This window comes from Lissotriton helveticus, chromosome 10 (assembly GCF_964261635.1).
Source record: "Lissotriton helveticus chromosome 10, aLisHel1.1, whole genome shotgun sequence".
Classification (NCBI taxonomy): Eukaryota; Metazoa; Chordata; class Amphibia; order Caudata; family Salamandridae; genus Lissotriton; species Lissotriton helveticus.
Genome location: NC_136071.1, coordinates 857,752,464 through 857,777,816, shown reverse-complemented (window position 1 = coordinate 857,777,816; position 25,353 = coordinate 857,752,464). Strand labels below are relative to the sequence as shown.

General features: G+C 42.9%; 1 protein-coding gene across 10 annotated transcripts in view; it reads right to left on the bottom strand.

The window, feature by feature from the left end:
• The window catches only part of TAX1BP1 (Tax1 binding protein 1), a 702,037-nt gene that overhangs the window by 430,555 nt on the left and 246,129 nt on the right, over nucleotides 1-25,353 (bottom strand). For all 10 annotated transcript variants that reach the window (XM_078663492.1, XM_078663483.1, XM_078663485.1 and 7 more), the window contains exons 4-5: nucleotides 22,799-22,986; nucleotides 3,748-3,906 (exon numbers count right to left, since the gene is read on the bottom strand). In XM_078663492.1, coding sequence (XP_078519618.1) covers nucleotides 3,748-3,906; nucleotides 22,799-22,986 — 347 coding nt within the window. The remainder of the gene's footprint in view (nucleotides 1-3,747; nucleotides 3,907-22,798; nucleotides 22,987-25,353) is intronic.

The following is a 25,353-nucleotide window of genomic DNA, read 5'->3' as shown; positions in this document are numbered from 1 at the left end:
AAGTCAATTACATAAGTCGGAGCTCGATCTGATAACATAGGTCAAACTTAACAGAGAAGCTCCTTGACTCTTTCTTGTCTGAATTAACTGCAAGTCAAGTCAAGGAAGTTGACCATTATTGAAATATCATCACTGCATTGGCCCCTATTCCTAATGCTTGACCATCCCAAATAACAATTCCTTTTTATAGCCGAGAAGATACATTTACAAATTCTTTCTAAATGATTTGATCTCTTTTCATGTGCATTCATTAAGCAATGTGATGCTTATTTTGGATTTGACACAATGAAATTAGCCATGGGCGTCTTAATATAAATTTAATTTAAAGATATTCATGACCTCTCTCATGGTCGGGTCTTAAGCAATCAGGTGTCTGCTTAAAGTAAGGCACACATTACTCTTATACTGATAAGCATTGATAATACTACCACATACATGCAGAAGATTAATTGGTTGACTTTAGGTGAATTGGTAAAACTTTAGTAGGAAATTCAGTTTCTGCACTGTAACTCGTCTGTATTGTCTGTTTCTGCACTGTAACTCGTCTGTATTGTCTGTTTGTAAACAACTCAAATGTGATAATGTGTGTCTTGTAGATCTATTGCACACATCCAGAGCGAACTTCAGAGCCGCAGCTCTTTGGTAGCACAAGGTAGCACTGAACTGTTCTGTGGTAGCACAAGGTAGCACTGAACTAATTTGTTTAGCATTTAATTCGCAATCGGATGTGCCTCAAACATTTTTTAGGTTTTTGTGGCACAGTGGAGTTAGAAGGCTTCATGTAGAAGAAGGTCGAAGTGGAAACGCTTGGAGAATTTGCACAACAAATAACCCATTGGTCTTTTGATGCTTTTGGCATCCTCCATGTAATTGGCAATGATCCCTCCTGTGGTGTTGACAGTAAGGATACAGAAGTATTTTTTCATTGTTGAGGAGGCTTTACTTTTGAGAGCTGGGGGTCTCCTCTCCCCCTTGAAGGTGACCTGTCATAGAACACAGGCTTCGGTTACTGCTACTGAAATGTCTGCTGTCCGTAGGAATGATGAACGCATTGATTACGATGTAGTGGAGGATATTATTTCTTCATCTCATGTCCTAGCAAATGAAAGGTGTAGGCATCTGTCTTCATAGTGTGCACATCCACATCTGCATGAAATCTGAATAGGATATTGCTTGCAAAACACAAATTGTGATGAACCAGTAGGGAAACTCAGTATTTAAACCATGGAGGTTACACTGGGTCCAAGGACCTAGTGAAACTGTCTACACGCCCTGTTGGTAAAAACAACCCAAGAAAGGCCTAGAGGGCCTTGGACTAGCACTGGTTACAGGCAAAAAGCTCAATAGAGACTTGGAGATTATGTGGAAATCTTCACTTTCTACCTAGAAAGAAGAATTAGAAGGTTCCTTCATTGAAATCGAAAGCCACAACGAGGGAACAAAGGTACAGGTGTGCACGAGAGCTGAACAAGAATGTGTCAGCACATACCCATGTGGGGACACTAGTGGAGGATCTGGAAACCAGCACACACTGTATGAGGAGGAGGAGTTGGAGCTGGGGCAAGGGTGGCTCATATGTGAACAGTCGCTCCAATTCATTATGAGCAAGTTAAAACATATCTACTGTTGTGGCCTGTTTAACAGGAACCCTGATTAAGGGTAAAAGACACACCAGTATTAAGTCCACGCAAGGATAGCTCTAGCATAAAGTGGAATTATTTAGGATTGCAATATCATTCCTCAGTTTCTGTCAAATATACAAACTTTGAAGCTGTAGTTGTTGAAACTGTAGGTAAATTCCATGTTTCAGTAAGGGAGCAGCTCGTGGTATTTTCTTTAACTGAGATCCTAAACTATGCTGCAGACCAACATAAGTATTTTATTTTCTAACTTGTGACTAGAGGGGGCTCGTTTTGAGGGGTTAATGTTCCAAATGTGTAAAATTACCATAAAGTGGTTGCAGTTCTGTCAAAATCTCAAACCAACTTTCCTTGGTCATCCCCTTTACCTTTGACACCTTCACCTGCCAACAACCTTCCCTTAAATACATTATTTAAAAAAAAACATTTTGACTGGTGGTTACCCTACGTAATCCATACACAGAGAACTTCAGTTCTGACAGGGTACCTGCTTAAATCCCATGCTAAAACAATGGCAAGGCCCCCAGTCTAGAGGGCATGCATTCTTAAGTCTGCCTAGGACCATTTTCACTGTCAGTAAAAGTGGACAAATACATTTCCATGTTCTTATCTAGTTCTACAATAGACTCAAGTTTCAGACTCATTAGGACTAAACCTATGCTGTCAAGAGCAGGGAACTATCCAATTTTTTTTAATGTGTTCAGCATTTTCTTCAAAAACGTCTAAATAATTGGAAAGAGTCAAAAGTTGCGAGGTCAGTCCATTAGATCTATCCAACATTGACCTATCCAACATTGATTTTAAAGCCTACCAATGAGTTGTAATGAATAAACCTCTTCATCAGGGCCGGGAAAAAGTTATGAGGTTCTTAATGAGAAAACATATTGCGTACAAATTTCGAAACTTTGTTTTCAGCATTCACAAACCAAATGACTCATTGGTATATCTGATTTAATGATATTTGTCAGCGTTTCGACTAGAAACATCTACAATGGAGAGGGGGAGGAGAGGACTTGAGGCATCCCTTTATAGTGCCTCTATACAGCCAGATACTTTAGGAGGACATCCCATCCACCATGAATATAGCCTTGGAGGACAAACAAGTAGCCATAACAATACCTGTGTGTACTCCCTACCTGGGCGATAATAGAACGTTCTTCTCCAAAAAATAACATGGTCAGGCTGATATCAGGGCACAGTCACATTTTACTGAATCCATTCCATACGAGCACGCAGGCAGAATATACATCAAATGATTCCTCTCCTACCTCCTATTGTGGGCCTAGAATGATGTCAGTCTCCCTCCTCAATACAGAACGTCTATAAGACAGCTCATTAATGGTAGCCCCGGACCTTCTCTCCAGGTCTGGGAGCGGGGGGCCCTGGGTGTAAATCACATATCCGGCTTATACATCTTCCCTCTTTTCTACCTCTAACTGCCGAGCCATGAGGCACAGTTATTTTATGCCTTCTTAAAACAGCCCCTGCTGGTAGAGTACAAGACACACTATTTACAGCCCTGGGAAGGGAGTTAGGGGTTCGGGGACTTTGGGTAGCAGAACACTCATAAGGTCCGATATTCAACAACACCAAGGCCTTCACTGAGATACAAGCACAATAACTGAGCTGGTCTCCATCTAAATATCTGCAACAGCAAAATCATACATTTCGCTCCACAGCCATACTTCCAGCATGGCCAGGTGGACTGCCACACCCATCCGAGGTGAAAGGTTTGAGCAAAAGTATGCATGTTTCTTTATTTTTAAGGGGATTATATGAATCAATGCCCTTGTCAACTTCAATGAAATCAACATGCTTCATTTTCTCCATTTCTTAAGCTTCGTTGGTCCATCACCTTGAGAATCACTCGAATTGTAAGCAATGCCTAAAAGGGGCATTGATTCTACGAACATCTTCGACACTGAATTTAATTATCAATGTGGAGGAATAGGCTATGTTTTGTGCATGCAACGAAAACATTAAAGCTGAAATGTTCAATAAGGCAGAAAAAATGCAAAGGACACAAATATACTTTAAAGAATTTCGAGGATTATATGATAATTTGCAGGGTGACAAATTACAAGAGACAATCATAATTACAACTCACCTTGTGTTCATTTTGTAGCTGGCTGTATTTGTCCTTCTCGTGAAGAAGTTCATTCTCCAGTCTCTCAACTTGCTGCCTTAGTTGTGCAGTTTCTTTCTCCAGAACAGCGGTTAACTTCAATAGCTCTTCTTTTTCTTTGAGGGTCTTCTCCATTCTTATCTAGAGTTAGTTTGGAAGTAAAAATGAGTGTTTCGAATCTACAATTCTAACAGGTACAGCAACAAGCACAATATGAAGAAACTCTGCAGGAGAAAATAAGGTTGGTTAAAATGTACAATGTTTTCTGGGCTACTTTAAGCACTCCAAGCTAGACATCACAAGCAGACGGAAGTACTGCCCAGTTAGTCTTCTGGAGCAAAGGATAGACTCTTCTGTGCCTCTGTTAGTCAGGTGATTTATAGCAACCAAGAACTGCATTGTTCTCACAATAAAAGCTACAATTCAGCAGCATCAGTAATCTTGAAGGTTCAGAAAACTGCTACTGGCGTATCTTTACTCCATCTGAGCCAAACAAGCTTAGCCATGCCTTTCTGTTCCTACAGAATCAACTGAGCATTAGTCTACGTCAGTCATCTGTAACCAAGGCAGCCCTCGAGCCCAGACTTTTTTTTATTATAGAAAGCCCTACCCAGCTTCAGATTGGTCAGTGGCCTGTGTCTCAGCTTATCTTGTAAAGAGCGATTAGCTTTTTTCATAATGTGACAATACAAGAGACTATCCATCTTGCTACAGCCTGCTTGAAATAAGCTTTACCTCTCTACTCTTTATAATTAACAAAAAACTAGTTATCTTTGGGAGTAAGATTAGTGATTGATAGATAATAAAAACAAAGAAGTCTTAATTATTATCAAGTTACGTAAACACCTTTCCATCAGAGTTGTAGGATTCAAGGGAAAAAAACAAATAAGATATTAAGAGTTAGCATTACCAATTCACTGTAAGGGGGCAATATTCAATTCACAAGGAGATTGTTTCCTAACTGGAGGGTATAGCTTCCTGAAGTCTACCAGAACATTTTCATCACACGCATCATGAAAAAGGTGCCTGTAAAGGAGATTCACATTAAGCAGTAATAGCAAAAGAAAATGCCTTAAATGCAAGAGAACTACTAGCATCCTGGCCAGCGTATCTGGTCAGTATAAAAGCCTCATTTGTGGCTTAATGGGCATCTGAAAATGGTTGAGGTGCCACTACTGTCAAGTCTATGGCTATCAGAATAATCTTAAAATTGCTGGCTTGTACTTGGCCATCAATTCTGGATGCTGATGGATCGGCAGAAAATATAAAAGAAGCATCACAATCCAGTTCTGAAACACATTCACCAAACATCGAGGTTCTGTGAACCTGGAAGTGTAACTGTGGCAGTTGACAATTCTTTTTGTAAAGAAAGGATCGATCCCTGATTGCCCCAACAGAAGAAAAGGACTGAAAATGCGTCATTTTAAAGACCCAATTGTTCTGATCTACAATATGGAAGCCTAATTTATTTCCCTTTGTATTCTACAGACTTGTAACAAACAGCCAAGAGGTGTGTTCCTCACCGGAGACAAAGTAACATTACCTGAGCTTGTTGGGTGTGAAGTCTGAATCCCTCCTTTCCTTGTTTTATCGGATGAACCACAGGGTTTGTGTTGTTCGTTTGCAGCATGAACATATGGAGTACTGAACATGAATGTTAAAAAAATGGTCTGAGAGCCTGATGTACTGCCCCCACAGGTCTAGCATATGTAGGTATATGTAAGGAATCCCCTTTCCAATGGAGACCATGCTTCGTGGGTGTCTAGATCCCCCGTAATACCATTAAGTCGAAAATAAACTAAACGTATCTGAGTGTTCACATTTCAGCTGGATTTCAGCTAATCAGGCACTTTCCTGTTCTGTCCATCCCCAAGTTGCTTAGGAATCAGAGCAAACTATGGTTCCCAAACTAAGCTAGCCTTATATAGGTCGATATCATTTGGGGACGTCTCCAATCGTATATGTCTACGGTCTCACATTCCCTGCACTGATTTCATTACAAGACCGGAGGCTACCATTATGCTTACATCTTTTAATGCAGACCAAGCAGCTGCATATGTCACAAAGTAAAAAATTCCATATTAGAACATTAGCAACCAAACAATAGCAGTAAGAACTAGGCAATCAGCCTCTTTTAAATGCAGCTCCAAGCTGATAAGTTCATTATCCCTTTCACTCCTTGCTTAACTATTTTAGATATTCTATGTTTTTTATTTACAGCCGTTATTTGTGATTTATATTGTACATTGCTATTAGCTCGTTATTTATGATTTAAATTGTACACTGCTATTGGCTCTGTGATGCTTTATCGGTATTTCCTTACCGTTTATGCTAATAATATTACGTTTGGCTCTTCATTACTAGACTTCTTCGCCTTTTTGAACTACGGGGATCTCTTTTACAATCCGCGTTGCACTAGCGATCTCCAATTTACGGAGATCGGCGTAGCGTAGTCCTCGTTTTCCCCACCCCCCTCCCTACTACCGGAGTTAATTAACCGCAGTGTTGACGTCACGCCCGGGGGAGAGATGGAGAGGTTCGCCACCTCAGGCTCCTCTCCCCCGTACACTTTGACATTGTCAATTTTAATTTAATTTGCTTTTCCTTACCGCTCGCGACTCCTCTGTTTTCCTTCAGTGCTCCATTTGAGGAATTCACCTTGGCAACGCCCGCGTCACGCACGTTGCCAAGGAACTTTCCTCATCCTGACTTGGAGAATTAAGCTGGTCGGACGCTCGAGCACGATCTTTCAGTTGCTCACGTCCGATCAGCTGACAGTTAGTGTGCCTCTTCGCTTTTTTCCCCCGATTTACAAGGTGACACCTTTTAAAGCTAGCACATATATTTTTGACAATATTTGAGAGCCTCTTTGTCCTACTGGACCCTCCCCACTCCACCCTTACTATATAAATTATAAAAAATAAAAAAAAGGGAGTATTATTTATATATTAAAATGCATCAAAATATTTTACAAAATTATTTAAAAAAAATGTAATATATAAAAAAATATATATATATTTATAATAATTTAATTATGATCTTTAAGGCATCATATTTTAATATTTATTTTACTCATGTCTGATTCCGACTCAGATCAGTCTAACGCACCAGATTCTGATCTTAATGATGAGTCTATCAGGAATCTTATACATAAAGAAATGAGATCTTGCATGTTCTCTACACTTTCCCAGGTCATGTCTTCTAAGAGGTCATTCCCTCCGGAAGGGATTACTTTTATGACATTGACCTCGAGGATGAGAACGCTGAAATAAGGGGTAAGAGGCATAAAAAGACAAATAATATTGATTTCACCCCAGAGAGCACGGGAGGTTCTAGCACCTCGAGATTCACTGGAGGTAATTTCACCTCGCTTGCCTCAGGTGTCCCTAGCGGCACAAAATCTAAAGGTGTCCTTGGCGGCACAAAAGTTATGGGTATCCCCACGACACATATTATCAAAGTGCTCCGAATGATACTAACGATGATCTCACCGTAAATGATGATACCTCAGAATTTCAGGATGAGTATATCCTTCATCTAGATGAAAATGATCAAGACATTGACTCCCTTCTCTTTGGTGGTGACGTTCCGTCATCTTCAAAGGATAGTATTATGGACCCCTTGGGTGAAGAACTGTTTTCCCCTCTTAATATTAAACATCCTAGAAGTTCTGAATGGACCCCCCATGACCACGTTTGTAAGTTTATCACTAAGTGGCTCAGAAACCCATTGGAGAGGGAGACTCACAATCTTTTGAGAGAGGAATGCTCCAGACCTTCTATAGAGGGTAGAGTTTGCCAGACCCCAAATCTCGACCCTGAGCTGATTACCTATCTCTTTAAGCTCGGCAGGGACCCTCAAAAAGGGCTGGAAAGATCCCTTAAAATATGCCAAGATAAAGTTTTGGACATCCTGGGTCCCTTAACTAAGATAATTGACGCAGCAGAAGAAAGCTACCTCAACGACTCCCCTCTTGACACCCTTTCAATTCGTGGTTGGAGTCAGAGAGCTCTAGTCTTGTTGGGCAATGCTAATTCAGGGCTCAACTCTGAGAGGAGAAGAGTAGTTTTAACCAGAATTAGCCCTAAACTAAGCGATTTGGCTGACAAGGAACCTTCTCTTAACCCGAAAGGTCTTCTCTTTGGTGAGGATTTGATTAAAAGCCTTGGCAAATATGTCAATACCTTTACCGCCTTGGATAAGGCCCATCAAAACATGAGGAAGGTGTTCAATTCAAATAACCTTTTTGGAAGGGCCGGAAGAAGGGGCCAATCTTTCGGCCGCTTCAACCGACGGCCCTATTCTAGATCCAGGGGTTATGGCGGAAGAGGATACCAACCCCCCAGCCAACCTCAATTCTATCCCCCGAGAGGAAGAGGCTTTCGTTCGAGAGGATTCAGAGCGAGAGGAGCTTCTGCCGACGCCAACCCTCAAAGTGAGTACTCCTCCCCCTCCCCTTTCTTCGAATCCAAGAGTGGGAGGGAGACTGAAGTTCTTTTACCACAACCGAGTTGCTTTTTTTCGGCTGTGCCCCTAACCCTGGCTGGAAGTCGTGGTGGCCCCTGGACATGTTTCCACCTGAGAAATCTTCCTCCCAAGTAAAAAATCTTGGAGTTGTGTTTGACGACGATCTTTCTTTTCGTCCACACATTACGGGATTAGCTGGGAAATGCTTCGGCATCCTCAAGATGCTGAGGAAATTTCTCCCACTCCTCTCCCTGCCATATCGCAAGAACATTGTTCAAGCGCTTGTGGGATCGCGTCTGGACTATGCAAACACACTTTTTGCAGGACTGCCTAAATATCTTGTGTCCAGATTGCAAATTGTCCAAAACTCGGCGGCCAGAGCTATCTTTGGCCTACCGAGAAGAGTCAGTGCCTCTTTGCTGCGGGTCAGGCTGCATTGGCTACCAATGCCCAGCAGAATCAGGTTCAAAATTCTTACGCTGGCGTTTAAAGCCCTCCACTTTACTGGCCCCGATTACCTCAGGAAGCGTATTGCTTTCTATGTTCCACAGAGGAAATTAAGATCAGCTGATCTGGCTAAAGTGGAGGTGCCTGTGGTCAAACGAGTGCGGATGGGAGGTCGGTCGTTTCAGTATATGGCAGCTCGATTTTGGAAAGAGCTCCCTCTTTCCCTACGTAAGGCTAATAACCTTCTGGCCTTTAGGAGGGAGCTGAAGACCGTCCTCTTCTCTGTATAATCAGTGCGTCTATAGTGTATCTGCCTCTGGGTTTTCTGGGTTTTCTTCAGGCCTCTTTGCTAAAGCGCCGGGACACCCCTTGGGGTAGCCGTGCACTCAAAAAGTGTGGCCATAACATAACATAACTGGAAATTTATCACTCAAGATCCTTGGGTTCTAAATACCGTAGTCGGTTTTTAAGTGGATTTCTCTCAAACCCCAGTTCAGAACTCACTTCCGAAGGCAATTCCACTTACTTTGGATCAGGAAAAAATATTAGAGGAAGAAATTTCCTCAATGCTCCAAAAAGGTGCTATTATAGAGGTCCCTATGGAATTTCTGAGGTTTGTAAGCACTCTTTTTCTCGTAGAAAAGAAGGACAAAGGTTGGAGACCTGTCATAAACCTCAGGGAACTCAACAAATACCTTGTTTACAGACATTTCAAGATGGAGGGAATCCATCTTCTCAGAGACCTCTTATTAGAAGGGGACTGGTTAGTCAAATTGGATCTGAAAGATGCCTACTTTACCATCCCCATGGCCAAGGTTCATCAACCTTTTCTTCAGTTTATTTGGAAGAACCGTCTTTACCAATTCCAGGCCCTTCCTTTCGGCCTCTCCTCAGCCCCTTGGTGTTTCACCAAGGTGATGAGGGCAGTCACCTCATCTCGAAGAGAAAAAGATATTCGTCTCATCATTTATCTAGACGACATCCTTATACTGTCTCAAGATTACGATCAGATCATTCAAGATCTCAAGACTGTTGTAGACCTTCTAGAAAGCTTGGGTTTTATCATAAACAAGGAAAAATACATACTTTCCCCCTCAAAAACGATGGAATTCCTCGGTTTCACCGTAGACACAAGGAATTGCCTTCTCCTTCTCCCTCCAAAGAAAATTTCAAAAATCAGGAAAGAGATAAAACACGTCCTGAAGCAACAAAATCTCTCCTTGAGAGAACTAGCCAGACTCTTGGGCCTTCTCTCCTCTTCCATTCAGGCTATCTTTCCGGACCCCTTAAATTATCGAGCCCTTCAAAGAATAAAAGCAAAAGCTCTCAGGTCAGGTCTCTGGTACAGAGACCGCGTTTCTCTAAACCAGGAGGCCGTCTCAGAACTGAATTGGTGGTTAGACAATTTGGACGCATGGAATGGCAGGGCGATCTTCGGTTCAGCACCAGATTTTATTTTGGAATCAGACGCGAGCCTTCATGGCTGGGGTGCTCGTCTCCAAGATCAAAACACTGGTGGGATCTGGTCTCAGGAAGAATCCTTTCAACACATCAATTATCTGGAGTTGACCGCAGGGCTCTATGCTCTAATGAGTTTCAAGCACTCTCTTCAAGGCAGGTCAGTCATTCTGAAAATGGACAACATGTCCGCTGTTGCCTACATAAAACGCTTGGGTGGCACCAAATCGGAGGACCTCTCAAACCTGGCCAAGAAACTTTGGATATTCTGCCTGGAACACAAGATCTCTCTCAGAGCAGAATATCTTCCGGGAAAATCCAACCTATGTGCAGATTGGAATTCGAGGTTCCTCATAGACTACAGCGATTGGAAACTCAACACTTCTGTCTTCAATTCCCTCAATCATTTCTGGGGTCCTTCCAAATAGACCTTTTTGCCAGCAGACTGACATTCCAACTGGAAAATTATTACAGCTGGATGTCCGATCCGGGTGCTCTAGCGGTGAACGCCTTTCTCCAATCTTGGGAAGGGATCGTTGGTTATGCCTTCCCTCCATTTGCAATGATCCAGAGAGTACTTCAGAAGGTGAGACAACAGCGCTCTTCAATCGTTTTGATAACTCCATTTTGGCCGTCCCAAGCATGGTTCCCTACTACTTTGAAACTAACTTACGATCTCCCGTTCCTGATTCCTTCACTCTTAGACCTCCTTACAGACGTAGACGGTCGAATTCACCCTCTCGTTCAGACAGGGAGTTTGAACCTTCTTGCCTGGAAGGTGTCAGGAGATCTAACCATCTCGCAAGACTTTCGTCAACAGCTTCTGCTCTCCTCGGAGAGTCATGGGCCCCCGGAACACATTACCGGTACAACAACATTTGGAAGGTATGGTTACGTTGGTGCTTGGAGAGGGACCTGGATCCCGTGGAGGCACCTATCGTTGATACAGTTAATTTTCTTGGAGAGCAATTTGATAGAGGTCTGAGTTACAGATCTATCAACTGTTATAGGTCTGCCATTTCTGCAGGTCATTCCCTTGTCAACAATAAGACGGTAGGTAAAAATCCTATTTGTAGAATTCTAAAGAGTGTAAGAATTAGGAGACCTCCAAAACCTAGATATCAATGCGTTTGGGGTGTTAAGTTGGTTCTTGACCTTTTCTGTTTCTGGCCTGAGAACTCTTTTGAATAGAAAGAACCTTTCGTTGAAATTGGCAACTCTTCTTTGTTTAATTTCATGTAGAAGAGTTTCTGATGTTAAAGCTCTGGATATTTCATATAGATCCTATGATATGTTTGGGGTCAGATTTGATTTACATAAAAGAACCAAAACTATGTCTAATACTATTTCTTACCCACGATTTGACATGTGTAATAAACTTTGTGGTGTCCACTGCATGAAAGAATATGATCTGAGAATGAATTCTCTTCGTCCTTCTGGTGTTAATCAATTACTTATCTCCTCTGAGTGGTCGCTCCCCAGTGTCCCTCGAGACATCCGGTATCGTTGTGCTGCTTTGCGATCCTAAAGTGCCTAATCATTATTGCCTGCTGTCTGCCTGGTTGCCGCTTTGCCTTATTTGTACTTTGCTAATTTTAAACTGTTGCTTTGACTCTGTTTGCGCATTTGCTCCAAGCGCTCGTCTGTTCTCCCCCCTCCGCCTCCATTTTGATTGTTGTTGTTGTCCTCGGTAGCCCGCCCCGCCTCCCAGCTGAGCCGCCCTCGCCCCTCCCCCATCCATATATGACAGTTGTTCCCGCGCGCAGCGTTGACGCGCAGCGTTCGCGCCCCATCCGCGCCGAAGGTGCGCCAAAGGTAAGCCCGTCTACGCCCGTCCACGCCTGGACCGCGCCCAGCGCCAGACCCCCTGGCCCTCGCATTGCCCAGCCCTCCCGCGTTACCTACGATGCCACCACCCTCCTAGCCTTTAACCCCGGCCGCTACCGCAACTGCGTCCAAGCCGCTCCTGGACACACCCATGGACCTTTCTCATGCTACTCCTGCAAATTCACCAGCACCGTCAACAATTCCGCCACGATCACACCACAGATTCCCGACCCCAACCACCTACAATGCATCTTGCTCAACACCCGATCGGTCCACAGGCACGCCATTGACCTATGGAATCTACTAGACACCATCTCTCCGGACATCGCCTTCCTAACAGAAACATGTATGAACGCCTCCTCCGCCCCAGACATAACCATTGCCATCCCAGAAAATTATAAGATCATACGCAAGGACCGTACCGGCCACACAGGAGGAGGAATCGCTATCGTCCACAAGAAATCCATCCACATCTCAACCAGCTCTGACGTCAATCTCGCCAACTCTGAACACCTTCACTTCCAGATCCACACCGACCCCAATACCACACTCAGAGGCACCCTCCTTTACAGGCCACCAGGACCCCGCGCACAATTTAGTGAGGACATCACGGACTTCATCACTCCACACGCGCTCCCCTCCAAAGATTACATCCTTCTGGGAGACCTCAATTTTCACCTTGAAAATAACAACGACCGCAACTCCACCGCCCTTTTGGACAACCTCGCCAACCTCGGACTTAAACAACTGGTCACTTCCCCCACCCACATCGCAGGTCACACTCTCGACCCTATCTTCACCTCCAGCAACCATGTCTCCTTCAGCCACACTACGGCTCTCCTCTGGACTGACCACAGCTGCGTTCACTTTACCTACAACAAGCCCAAACCCAACAACCACCCCCAACCAACTCTGCAAAGAAACTGGAACAAAATCACCATCGACCAGATCTCCTCATCGCTTCTTCTAAACCCCCCAGCCCACTCCTCAAACCCCGACCAAGCCGCCAACAACCTCACCCTATGGTTATCCAACAGCGCCGACATCCTAGCACCACTGAAAAAACGACAAAGCAAATCTGGCAGCAAGAAGACCTCATGGTTCAACGAAGATCTTAAGAAATCCAAGAAACTCTGCCGCTCCCTTGAGAAGGCCTGGAAAAAAGACCCAACCACCAATACCAAGGACGCCTTCAAAAACGCCACCCGCATACACCACCAACTGATCCGAAAGGCCAAGAAAACCGCCTTCAAGGACCGACTAGATAACAACGCCCACAACAGCAAGGAACTTTTCAACATCGTCAAGGAATTTACCAATCCCTCGGCCAACTCTAACGACATCACCCCTTCTCAAGCCCTCTGCGACTCCCTAGCTTCATTCTTCCACAACAAAATTGCAGACATCCACAACAGCTTCGACGACCAACCCGGAGACCAACCCACCCAACCATCTGCTGGACCTTCACCCCCCTCGAACATCCTTAATGACTGGAACCCAATCTCCACTGAGGACACCATCCGCCTGATGAACTCCATCCACTCAGGATCCCCCACAGACCCATGCCCTCACTACATCTTCAACAAAGCAGACTCCATCATAGCACCGCACCTCCGAGACGTCATCAACTGCTCCTTCAACTCCGCCATCTTCCCGGAAAGCTGGAAACACGCTGAACTCAGCGCCCTTCTGAAAAAACCCACAGCGGACCCCACCGAACTCAAAAATTACCGCCCCATCTCGCTCCTTCCATTCCCGGCCAAAGTCATCGAGAAAGCCGTCAACAACCAGCTCGCCGCCTTCCTCGAAGCCAACAAATCCCTCGACTCCTCACAGTCCGGCTTCCGAGCAAAACACAGCACTGAGACCGCCCTCATCGCAGCAACAGACGACATTCGAACTCTACTGGACAATGGAGACACAGTCGCCCTCATCCTCCTCGACCTCTCCGCAGCCTTCGACACAGTCTGCCATAGCACCCTTCTACAGCGCCTCAGAAACATCGGAATCCAAGGAAAAGCACTAGAATGGATCACCTCGTTCCTCACCGGAAGAACCCAGAGAGTCCGCCTTCCACCATTCAAGTCAGAGGCCACTGAAGTCATTTGCGGCGTACCACAAGGATCTTCACTCAGCCCCACCCTTTTCAACGTATACATGAGCCCCCTCGCGGCCATCGCCCGCCAACACAACCTTAACATCATCTCCTACGCGGATGACACTCAACTGATCCTATCACTCACCAATGACCCTAGAACCGCCAAAACTAACCTACACGAAGGTATGAAAGAAGTAGCCGAATGGATGAAACACAGCCGTCTGAAACTGAACTCAGATAAAACAGAAGTCCTCATCTTAGGTACCTCCCCCTCCGCATGGGACGACTCTTGGTGGCCAGTAGCCCTTGGAAAAGCACCCATCCCGACAGACCACGCACGGAACCTGGGCGTCATCCTGGATTCCTCACTTTCAATGAACAGACAAGTCAACGCCGTCTCCTCATCCTGCTTCAACATTCTTCGCATGCTCAAAAAAAACATTTCGTTGGATCCCCACCGAAACTAGGAAAACGGTCACCCACGCTCTGGTCACGAGCCGACTGGACTATGGAAACACCCTCTACGCCGGTACTACCGCTAAACTCCAGAAAAAACTCCAACGAATCCAGAACGCTTCAGCCAGGCTCATATTAGACATCCCGCGCAACAATCACATCTCTGGTCACCTGAAAGACCTCCACTGGCTTCCCGTCAATAAGAGAATCACTTTCCGGCTCCTAACCCACGCACACAAGGCACTCTACGAAACCGGACCAGAATGCCTCAACGCAAGACTGTCCTTCTACACCCCCTCACGCCAGCTACGATCATCCAACCAAGCCCTGGCCACTGTACCTCGCATCAACAAAACCACCATGGGAGGTAGATCCTTTTCCTACCTGGCAGCTAAAACATGGAACTCACTTCCCACTCACCTTCGCCTCACTCAGAACCACCTAGCATTCAGAAAGGAACTTAAAACATGGATATTTGACCAGTAATTCCCCTCCCCTCTTCAAGCGCCTTGAGACCCTCTGGGTATGTAGCGCGCTATATAAATTTTCTGACTTGACTTTGTTAAGCCTCACAAAGGTATTTCTTCCACCTCGATAGCAAGATGGGTTAAAACTGTTATGGGGCTTGCAGGTGTCAATCTGGATCTCTTTAAACCACATTCCATCAGACGTGCTATGGCCAGTAAGTCTTTCTGGTCCGGTGGTAAGTTGGAAGACATTCTTAAAGCTGCTGATTGGTCTAATTCCAGTACCTTTGCTCATCACTATTGTAAACGTATTACCCATATGTCTGATGTTGTTCTACATGACTACCAACAAGCATAATGGTAGCCTCCGGTCTTGTAATGAAATTGCGATTCTCCTATTTACATGACCAGAGAATCTGGATTTCATTAAAGACACAGAGGCTAGCATTATCCCTCCCACCCATCCCTTGGGTGGTTGTATTTGATTTATTGTGCTTCTATTTTAATCTCATGATATGTTTATTTGGTATGTTTATTTGATTGCGCATACTCTTTTACTCTTATGTCCCATTGCAAAATGTATCCTTCTTGCTTGTATTTCTGGTTTCATTTACACCCCCTTTTTTTTCTTTCAGATAACCTCTCATGAGTTCATTTTCATGGCTCCTGATCTACAGATCTTGAAGTTTACTCCTGTTCTTCAGATATTGAATTCGTTTGGTTCCTTTATCTTCATTCAAGTTATGGAATTGTGTTATACTTCATGGATACTCTTTGGACATTTCCTTTCGCCTTTTCTCCACATTTAAAAGAGGCTGATTGCCTAGTTCTTACTGCTATTGTTTGGTTGCTAATGTTCTAATATAAACTTTTTACTTTGTGACATATGCGGCTGCTTGGTCTGCATTAAAAGATGTAAGCATAATGCTAGCCTCTGTGTCTTTAATGAAATCCAGATTCTATGGTCATGTAAATAGGAGAATCGCAATTTGTTTTAACTAGGCTGCGGTTGGGAATATTGCACTTTTTAGTTGCCTTTCCAGTTATGACAGTATTAAACAATGTGGTCGCGGCAGTATGAGCAGCTAAACATATATTTACAAGAAACACACAACACATAGAGATGTGGTCATTAGATCCACTTCTGAATCCTGTGTATTGTTCAGAAATATATCAGATGTAGTACAAATCAAAGCATCTAAAAGTATGAGTCTTACATATGCTCATTCGGACAAGAATGCAGAAAATTCTTTAGTATATACAGTGCTCGAGATGACATGGAAGGAAGGAAAGATAGGGATAAGGTGTTCATGTGCCAGTAGGGGACAAGGAAAAGTAGTGGTGACATATATGCATCAACATGATTCGCTGTATACGTTTTCCAATATGATCAAAACGTTCCCATTATAATACATAACTCTACAGGTCCCTGAGTTTATCTTATTAGGTGTCGCTAGAGTTTGTATACAGATAGTAGTCGACGTTTCGACCCCTAATTACAGGATAAGTAGTAGTCCTTGTGGTGGGGTCTCCATCAGGACTGGGGGAGCACCTGTGAAAGACAAACGATGTGTGAGGGAATGTATATACAGTGGCGTGTGTTTCAAAAACTCAATGAGGCATGAATACCTACGTGTGGTTAAAAAATGGGGGGGGGAATGTGTCAATCCTCCGTATTCGAAGTTGCTGTAGGGCTGTATCAAGTCGCTCCTAGCGAAAAGGAGGGAAACAAATGGGCCTTGAGTAGGATATAAATCATAATTGGTTCAGAAACTGTGTGAATGGACAGAATCAATACTTACTCCAAATGAATTGAAGTGGCTGGTAAGTGTGCAACAGGATGAAATTCTCCTGGAAGTAGGAAAACCTGTGGCGTGGTGTGCTCGCAGGTCCTGGGAGTAATCCCTAATTCGCTGAAATGAAAACAAAGTCTAATTCTAGACTGAGCTAATATCGAAGGTGGAAATCCACAGTTGAAAGCGAGAAATAACCATCTACAAATCCTAAAAAGAGTCAAAACACAGTCATCATGGACGGGCTCTTAATATGAGGCCGTTTGTATGTAAATGAGGCCACAACTACGTTATCTGGCCCCCATACTTGCGGGCGTAATGTGGCATGAAATACCACCAGCCAATGGAAGTCAGACAGTACAGCAGGGCAGTTCTACTGATACAAGGGGTGCGTCTGGAGTACCACATCGAATGCGGCTGCAGTGTTGCAGTATTTTACTTTTAACTTTCTGTTGGGTTTGTCCCACATGTACTAGTGCGCAGGGACACAAAATTGCGTATATGACGTCCTTAGAGTTGCAGTTGCTATGTGACTTCATTGTGATCTCATGGTTCCTGTATGTGAACTTCTTTGTTTCTATTGTCATTTCACAGGCCTTGCAATGGGAACACTTGAAATGGCCCACTATATTTGGAAGATTCCACATCGATTGGATCGTGGGGTTGGGTGGAGTAGCCAGTAGGGAACGCACAACATAGTCTCGTACATTTTTTGCCTTTTTAAATGCGTGCATCGGTGGGTCTGGTATGCCTACTTTATTTTTTTGAATTTGTTACTTTGTGTACAGTACATTGTAACACAGATCATTCTGTTGGTGTTCTGTTTGGTTGGTTTGGGTGTAAGTAACGTCTCACGGTTCTGGTACCAAGCTCTTTTTCTCGCACGAGTGACAAGTCTCTTAGGATACCCTCTCTCCAGTAATCGATTGATTAGGTCATCAGACTCCCTAAAGTAGTCCTCTTGCCATGAGCAGGTCCTGCGGATGCGCAGGAACTGCCCAAGCGGAAGGTTATCCCTGAGGCTCCTGTTGTGATGACTAGTGTATCTCAATAGGGAGTTCCTTTCTGCGGGTTTCCTATACAGAGTGGTGTACAGATGGTTCTCAGATGCCTTCATTGAGATGTCTAAGAAGTCTATGGCGTCTCTATTGGAAGTGATCGTGAATTTGATGTCCTTAGAGCATGTGTTTAACCATTCATAGAAAGACCTCAGATCTGCATCATCCCCTGTCCATATCAGGAGGATATCATCAATGTACCTCCGCCATTTGTTGATGTTCATCTTGTAAGGGTTCCTGTCAGACAGAATGTGGTGTTCCTCAAAGTCGCTCATATAGAGAATGGCTAGATGGGGAGCGAAGGCTGCCCCCATCGCTACACCTTTCGTTTGGATATGGAACTTATTCTGGAAGGTGAAGAAATTATGCATCATTGCCACCTCAATGAGTTTCACTATGAACTCTGTAGGTACCTCAGTAGGTTGAGGTCTGGTATCCAGTGCTTTTTTGATAGTCATCAAGGCTTCTTGCTGTGGCATACTGGTGTATAATGACGTGATATCAAGGGTGGCCAATATTTGTGTTTGTGGGTTAAAGTCCATACCATCCACCATGTTGATGACTTCCATTGTGTCACGAAGGTAAGTTGTCTTTCCTTCTGCCAAGGGCTTTAAGAAAAAGTCCACGTACTTACACACAGGTTCAAGGAGGGAGCCACATCCAGAAATGATCAGTCTTCCTGGCGGTTTCTCCATATTTTAATGCACCTTGGGGAGTGTGTAGATGTTAGGGGTGCGTGGTTGAGCATTATTCAGATAGTTGTACTCATGATCGGATATGAAGCCTCCTTCTTTGCCTTCTGTGGTTATGTTATGTATGAGTCTTCTTACTTCTTGGGTTGGATCATTAGGAACACCTTTGTAGCTGATGCCATCGCCGAGTTGTGAGTTAATCTCATCTTTGTAGTCCTCGATATTCTGAATCACAATGGCTCCACCCTTGTCCGCCGGTTTTATAACTATGGTCTTGTTCTCCTTGAGTTTGTTAAGGGCAGCACGTTCTCCTTTAGATATGTTCTGTTGGACATAGGACTTGGATATGCAAGCCTTGAGGATATCTCGAGCTACTACACTCTCAAATGCCAGGATCTTGTGTGACATCTTATAGCTTGGTGGCACGTAGATGGTGGTCTTAGTCCTGTGGTGGATGTTGGTAGCTGTGAGGGTGAGTCTCTGTAGAAATGTCGCAGGCGTACTTTGCGGAAAAATCTATGTAGCTCCGCTTTGACATTGAAACGATTCGGGAATGAAGTTGGTACAAATAATAAACCCTTTGATAGGTTCTTTGTTTCATCCTCTGTTAAAGTATGGTTTGAGAGGTTGATGATGGGAATTATTCGGCCTACCATCTGTAGGTTTTTCGTCTGGTACTGATCTCGCCGTGGTTCTCTGGTTGGAAACGGACTTGTTTCATGTTCTGACCTCGGTGTTATCCCATGTTTGTTGTTGGGGAATCGGTCCTCGTCTGGGTCCTCTGTTCCAGTTGCGTCCCCTGCCTCTGGGCCGTCTCCACTGAGTGTCCTCTAAAAAAGGATACTGTCCCTGTGGTTGGTACCAGGGTTCCTGTGGTTTCCAGTTATGAAGCAACAACCTAGTGGCATGATCCCATGCCCAAGGGATGTCACTTCAAAGCAGAGCACTAAGCACATTATTCTATTTTGTAGTTTTTATGATGGGTTCTGGAGATTTTACTTGAAACCACTTTTTATCCCAAATTATATCAGGGATCACAAGGCTACCCTAAAGTTTCTGTGCGCCCTGACAGACTCTTTTCTATGTTTTAGTATTGCCTCATTTATATGGGATGCAGTTCGTATTAGGAAAAGCATCATCTTTTAGTTAACATGGACCATGTCTATTTGATGCACTTTTATTGTATTTTAGAAGCACATGATGAGCTGAAGGCATACCACCTAGAACGATCTTTCCTACAAACCACAAAGCAGAGTTTACGGTTGTCCCTTAAATCTGCTGTTTATGTAACTGAGTGTTTCTAAATCTTTGTATTGCTATATTTACCTATGATTGTGGTAGGACTAAGTCATGTATTATACTCCCTTACTACGAACCGAGGACTGGGACTTTTCTACTAGCCACTGTTTAAAGAATGCTTAGCCCATTTTTTATATCTGTCTTGAATTGTTTTGATCTTTCTATTGAAGGTTTTTAAATCATTAATTTTGCATTTTTTATGGCCAACTTGCTTGCAATGAATAAAGATTTTTTGAACTGAGAGTCCATGTGGTCCAGCCTACAGTCCTACGAAGTTAAAGTTAAAATGGCAGGATTATGATGAGAAAGAAGATGCCTTGCCATTTTCAGAAGAGACAGAAGATCAACAAAGAAGGACCTAGACAACTTCATCAACAGTTTCACAGCCAACTAGAACGAAGTTGATAGCCAACTATTCCTAGTCTATACATTGTCACCTAAGTACCCATCGCACCCCATTTTCAAAATACTAAACTTCAACCAAAGAGGTGGGAGCACAGTAAGGATCACATCCCCTAGATGTCACAATCTCTTAGTTTTCATAGTGCAAGTGTGAAGGATTGCAATGGCTGATGAACATTATTAATGTTTTGGTAATGTTACCATACGACTTCTAGCTCGACTGCGGTGAAGATTCAAGGATGTGAATCTATGAAAAAGAGAAAATGATGGAAAAGCATTTTGCAATGGTGCCTGCCAGTGCAGGCAATTGGTAATTATCTGGCTAGGGCAATAGAATGCGACATGGATGTATGTTAGTCACCACTCCTAGACCAAATGCCGGCTAAAAACCCTTCAAACATAACTAGCGAGGGAGCCAGCTGAGAATGCACAAATAAATTAGTAGTACCAAGCTTGCAGCTTTGTATCAAAAAGTAAACTCTTTGCAACTTTAGGTTCTAGACTGAAACCTACTTAGTTCCAATTCTCTCATCTGAACCGGGCCAAATCACATTTAGAGCAAGGCTCAAGCATTCTAAGCTCAGTATGTTCCTGCTCTTATGCTGCATCGGAGTCTACATCATTACAAAACCTATCGCTGGTATGCACTTTATTGTGAATTTAAACAGTCCCAATGCTATCAGTGACTCAACTTATGTTGGTTGCAATACCCTACCATTTAAAATGCCCAAGAGTCAAACAATACATATTGGATTTTTTGGGGGGTTTTTTGTGTGCTTTTTACAAGGAGTCTAAAAGTCAGAGGGTAACCGCTTCACTAGCCTAGTCATCAAATCGATTACATGAGAAACGGCAGGCAATTCAGATGCAAAAAAAGTTCTTAATGTAACATTTATCACTCACAAAGAAGGAAGTACTAAATGGGAAAACAGAGGTATCAAGAAAATGATCAGGAGAGTAAACCAAGATCACAAATGCAAAACGTTAAAAATATGAAAACACAAACCCTTACACAAAAAAAAGCTATGAAACTGTCACGGTTAAAGAATCCAAAAGAACAGGAAAAAGAACAAAATCGGAAAAAGGCCCTTTTACTTAAAGAGAGAGCTCACACAACAAGGGGATCAAACAAAATAACAAGTCTTCAGTGGAGCAAAACATTAGGAGAGTGGTTTTAAATAAACTTTTATTGTTAAAGCTACATCCTTATTCTGCATTCAAGTAGTTCACAGAGTAGCCAGTCACTACCACATTATTTCAATGAAATGCAGATTGGTTTATGAATGAGAAAAGCTTTAAAGTGATGCAACTGATTTTTTTTTTGTAATGCGCACGGTTACTCCTCTAATGTTAATTATTATATTTGTAAATCCTTCTAAGTGTCCTGACTTTTATAGGTACTTAAATAGCAAAGCAAATACCGGGACCGAGGAAACGATATCACTTACTTCATGGCAGTGCTGATATAGCAAAAGAAACTGAATGTTTGCAGGTAGTTCAAAGGATGTTAAAAGTTATGTGTTGGAGGTGTGCATGGAACGTCTGACTTTAGGCCTCTGGCAATACGATAATCCCTTGAAAAAGAAACAATGCTATATGCTTGTCTGAAAAAGAAATGACACAATTAGCTAATTTGGGAATTAGACAGGCTGGATGACTTTGTCAAATACACTTACCTAATTTTGTCTGTTGCTTGAACTCCACATTTGGTTGACCTGGACCCCTAATATTGAAAAAAACCTTGGACAAGTTGTCTTTCCTCACTTTAAAATGGACACTCCTATTTAAAAAAAAATAACAGCGCTCAACCACCACAGCATCTCATTTGAGAAGATTTCTTAGGTTTTTGGGGTCCTCTGAAGATACATAATGCCCAAGTCTGCAACAAAGACTTTCTCATGGCAGTCTTGTTACCCTCATTCACCTTGGCACAGGCAGGTCTGCATCAAGTGATGCAGTCGTTTATTTTTTGTAAAGCTTTATTCGACATTTTATCATAAAAGCATATATCAAAGATTGTCCGTGATTTCATAAAAACCAATTCCAACAATACGATTAATAGTGATGCAGTCAAAGACAAGGGATGTTTGTATCTGAGAGAACTCATAGACTCCCTGCCAGCCCAACTCTACCACTTGCCCATGCCCCACTCTCAGGACAGCATCGTGTGACGTGCTCCCCTGTTCACCAGGCCGGCATGAGAGTATGGATGGAGGTGGATGTCCTGGCAGTAAAGAAGCAGTTCAGAAGCCTGAGTTCACTCCCTATTTTCACTGCCTCTAAAAGTGAAAACAAGATTTAGCTAAGGGGTGGGGAAGTAAGTCATATTTATTTATCAAAATGCAAGCCTAGAAAAATCCTATTTGACTGACTCAAGGAGCTAAACATGGCATCTTATTACAAGTTCCTCAAAATGGAGCCTGCTAACTTGGTTTCAGTTTTTTTAATCTTGTGTTAACCTATTTCAATATTACTAAAGTTGCGTATTAAGAAGAGTGGTGCTTTTTAACCTTGCAGTGCAACCCACTTACTAATTTGAGCTCTATACCATATAGTATGTCACACCAACCTCAAGTAATGCAGTTTTTGTAGTCACCACCAACATGTCGGATTGCCCTTCATCTTCCATCGTGAGCAGCTCTTCTATAGGTGAGGATGTACGAAACTGGAATGGTGTGCTTGCTCCACGAATTTCACCCTTATGAGTAACGTAGCAGAACTGGTAAAATTCTCCATCGTCATTTGGAAGGTAATAGCCTTACAAACAAAATATATTATATTAAATATCACACAGCAACTTGTAGAATTTTTATATTATGCATGTAACACTGAATTATGCAAATTTGGTGTTCAGAAATCAAACCAATCTTTACTTGTATTCAGAAGGCTACGAAAATAATGTTATAGAATCAGATGATCTTAGCTTTCCTTAACAAGAAAATACTACCCTGTAAAAAACTGGTATAGGGTAGATACCAGGATTTTTCAAAACGGACGACAATTCATCATGGTCCTGTGGTCAAATCTGTCACATCATCTATATAGCTATTTTGTGTGAATTTAAATCGAAAAAATGACTACTGACAGAAACTAGTTTTATCAAAAACGGACTACTCCTAGTTCTTAGTACATCTGGATAACATCACTTGTATACAAACAAACCATTCTTGCACTAGACAAATTACTATGCTTACTCTGAAGGTTCTACTCACAAATGCAAGGTGGTGGCTTTAACGTTATATGACTAGACAAATTACTATGCTTACGGGAGTTCTGGAATAATTGTGGTGAGGGCCTCGTGACAGATAGTAGCTGCACCATATTGCAACGCACATCAAAATAGTAAACTTAGGTTGTTAGTAGCACAAAGCTTTTAAAATGTTTCTGGTACGAAGTGATTTATCAACAATAAAGAGCAATCAGTTTACTGCAAGCAGTGTGCTACCGAAAGATCAACTATTTACTAACATAACAGGAATTGCAAGAACATTAACAACGAAAAAGTTACTTGCAATCCTGCTTCATCATGGGCATTTTCATTAACTTGAAGTGTGACTTTTCTTTCCAGAGCATGCCAGTTTTTTTTTCAAATTTAGGGCAAGCATCCATTAAGACTTTATAAAGTTTTTTTTCCACAAATGATATCCAGTCCAAATGTCTGACCTTTTCCCCCCACATATTTGTAATTATGACGATACTCGTGATTTACTCTGAAGGGGTTTGAAAAAACAGCCAAGACACGGCAACATTTCATTTTAGGCGTGCAAACAAGTGAATGAAGTTTGCTTTTCCAAAACCAGCAATCAAAAGGTTTGCTGTTCTACCTTCTTGCCAGCTTTCAGAAACGGGTTGCGGGGGAAAAAAATATATATTTCTTCAAAATTATTTTTGCATTTTCATAGGTGGAGAGAAACCCCGAAAGCAAATCATTTGTGAAAAATATTAAATTATAAACTCGACATGTGGCCATTCATGTGAATTAGTCCAGGTTTCATTAAACAAAACTATCATAATGAGTACAGGCAAAGGCGTCCCCTGAACCAACGAAAATGCTGGAATACTTTGAGGAACCATGAAATCGTGCAAATCGTATTTTTGCGGCCACTCACTTAAAATGCATTGTCTAATAATTTTCAAAACTCACATAATATCAGACGTCCTACCATCCTACATTGCCACATGATTACCAATAGAAATGAAGCCCACATTTACAGGCAAAGCATCGGCCCAATAATTCAAATATTGAAAGGCTTTGTCAGGTGAAAAATTCCGAGGAAATCACTATGGAGATGGCTTCGGGATTTAGGTCTATGTCGGCAAGTACCCATGGATTCTGACCAACCCCAGACATTTTCGAAAGCTGGTGACCCAGGGAGATTTGCTTTGTATCGATACACTACTAGTTTCCATTACACAGAATACCCAGTTACTGTCAAACTAAGGCTAATCACAACGTCTTCATAGTGATATGCCAAAATTGTAGACAACAGCAAGTGTCCTACTGTTCTGTGACCGCACACTTCTTCCAATAAAAAAGAAGCATTTGCAATGTAATAGGTCTCGTATTTGTTAGAGCTATTGTTTATTTATTTATTTATTTATTTTTAGAGTTTTCTATAGCGCGAACTTGAACCGATTAGGTTATCAGAGCGCTTTACATAGCACCAGTTTCGTTACATGTTAACACAGCAGTTTACATAGAATCAGTTACGTTGCACATTTCAGTAACTTGAACCGATTAGGTTATCAAAGCACTTTAAATAAGACAGCATTCGATGTCCAGTGCCCTCCTCCGCCGTGTAGCGGGGGACCACTTCCAGCCCTCCGAAGTCGTCGAGCTGTCGGGACTAGGCTCCTGGAATGTCCAGTGCCCTCCTCCGCCGTGTAGCGGGGGACCTCTTCCAGCCCTTCGAAATCGTCGAACTGTCGGGACTAGGCTCCTGGAATTTCAGCTGTCCCTTTACAACTACTTTGTTTGAAGTCATGACGGAGGTCTCAATCCCAGCAGCAACCAAGTGAGCTCTCTGTCTCCAAGTTTCTCTCCGCGCTTGATGATAGTCTAGTATTATGGATTTAGGTGGCTCGCACTGGTCATGTCACGTGACAAACTTCAGGAAACCTCGT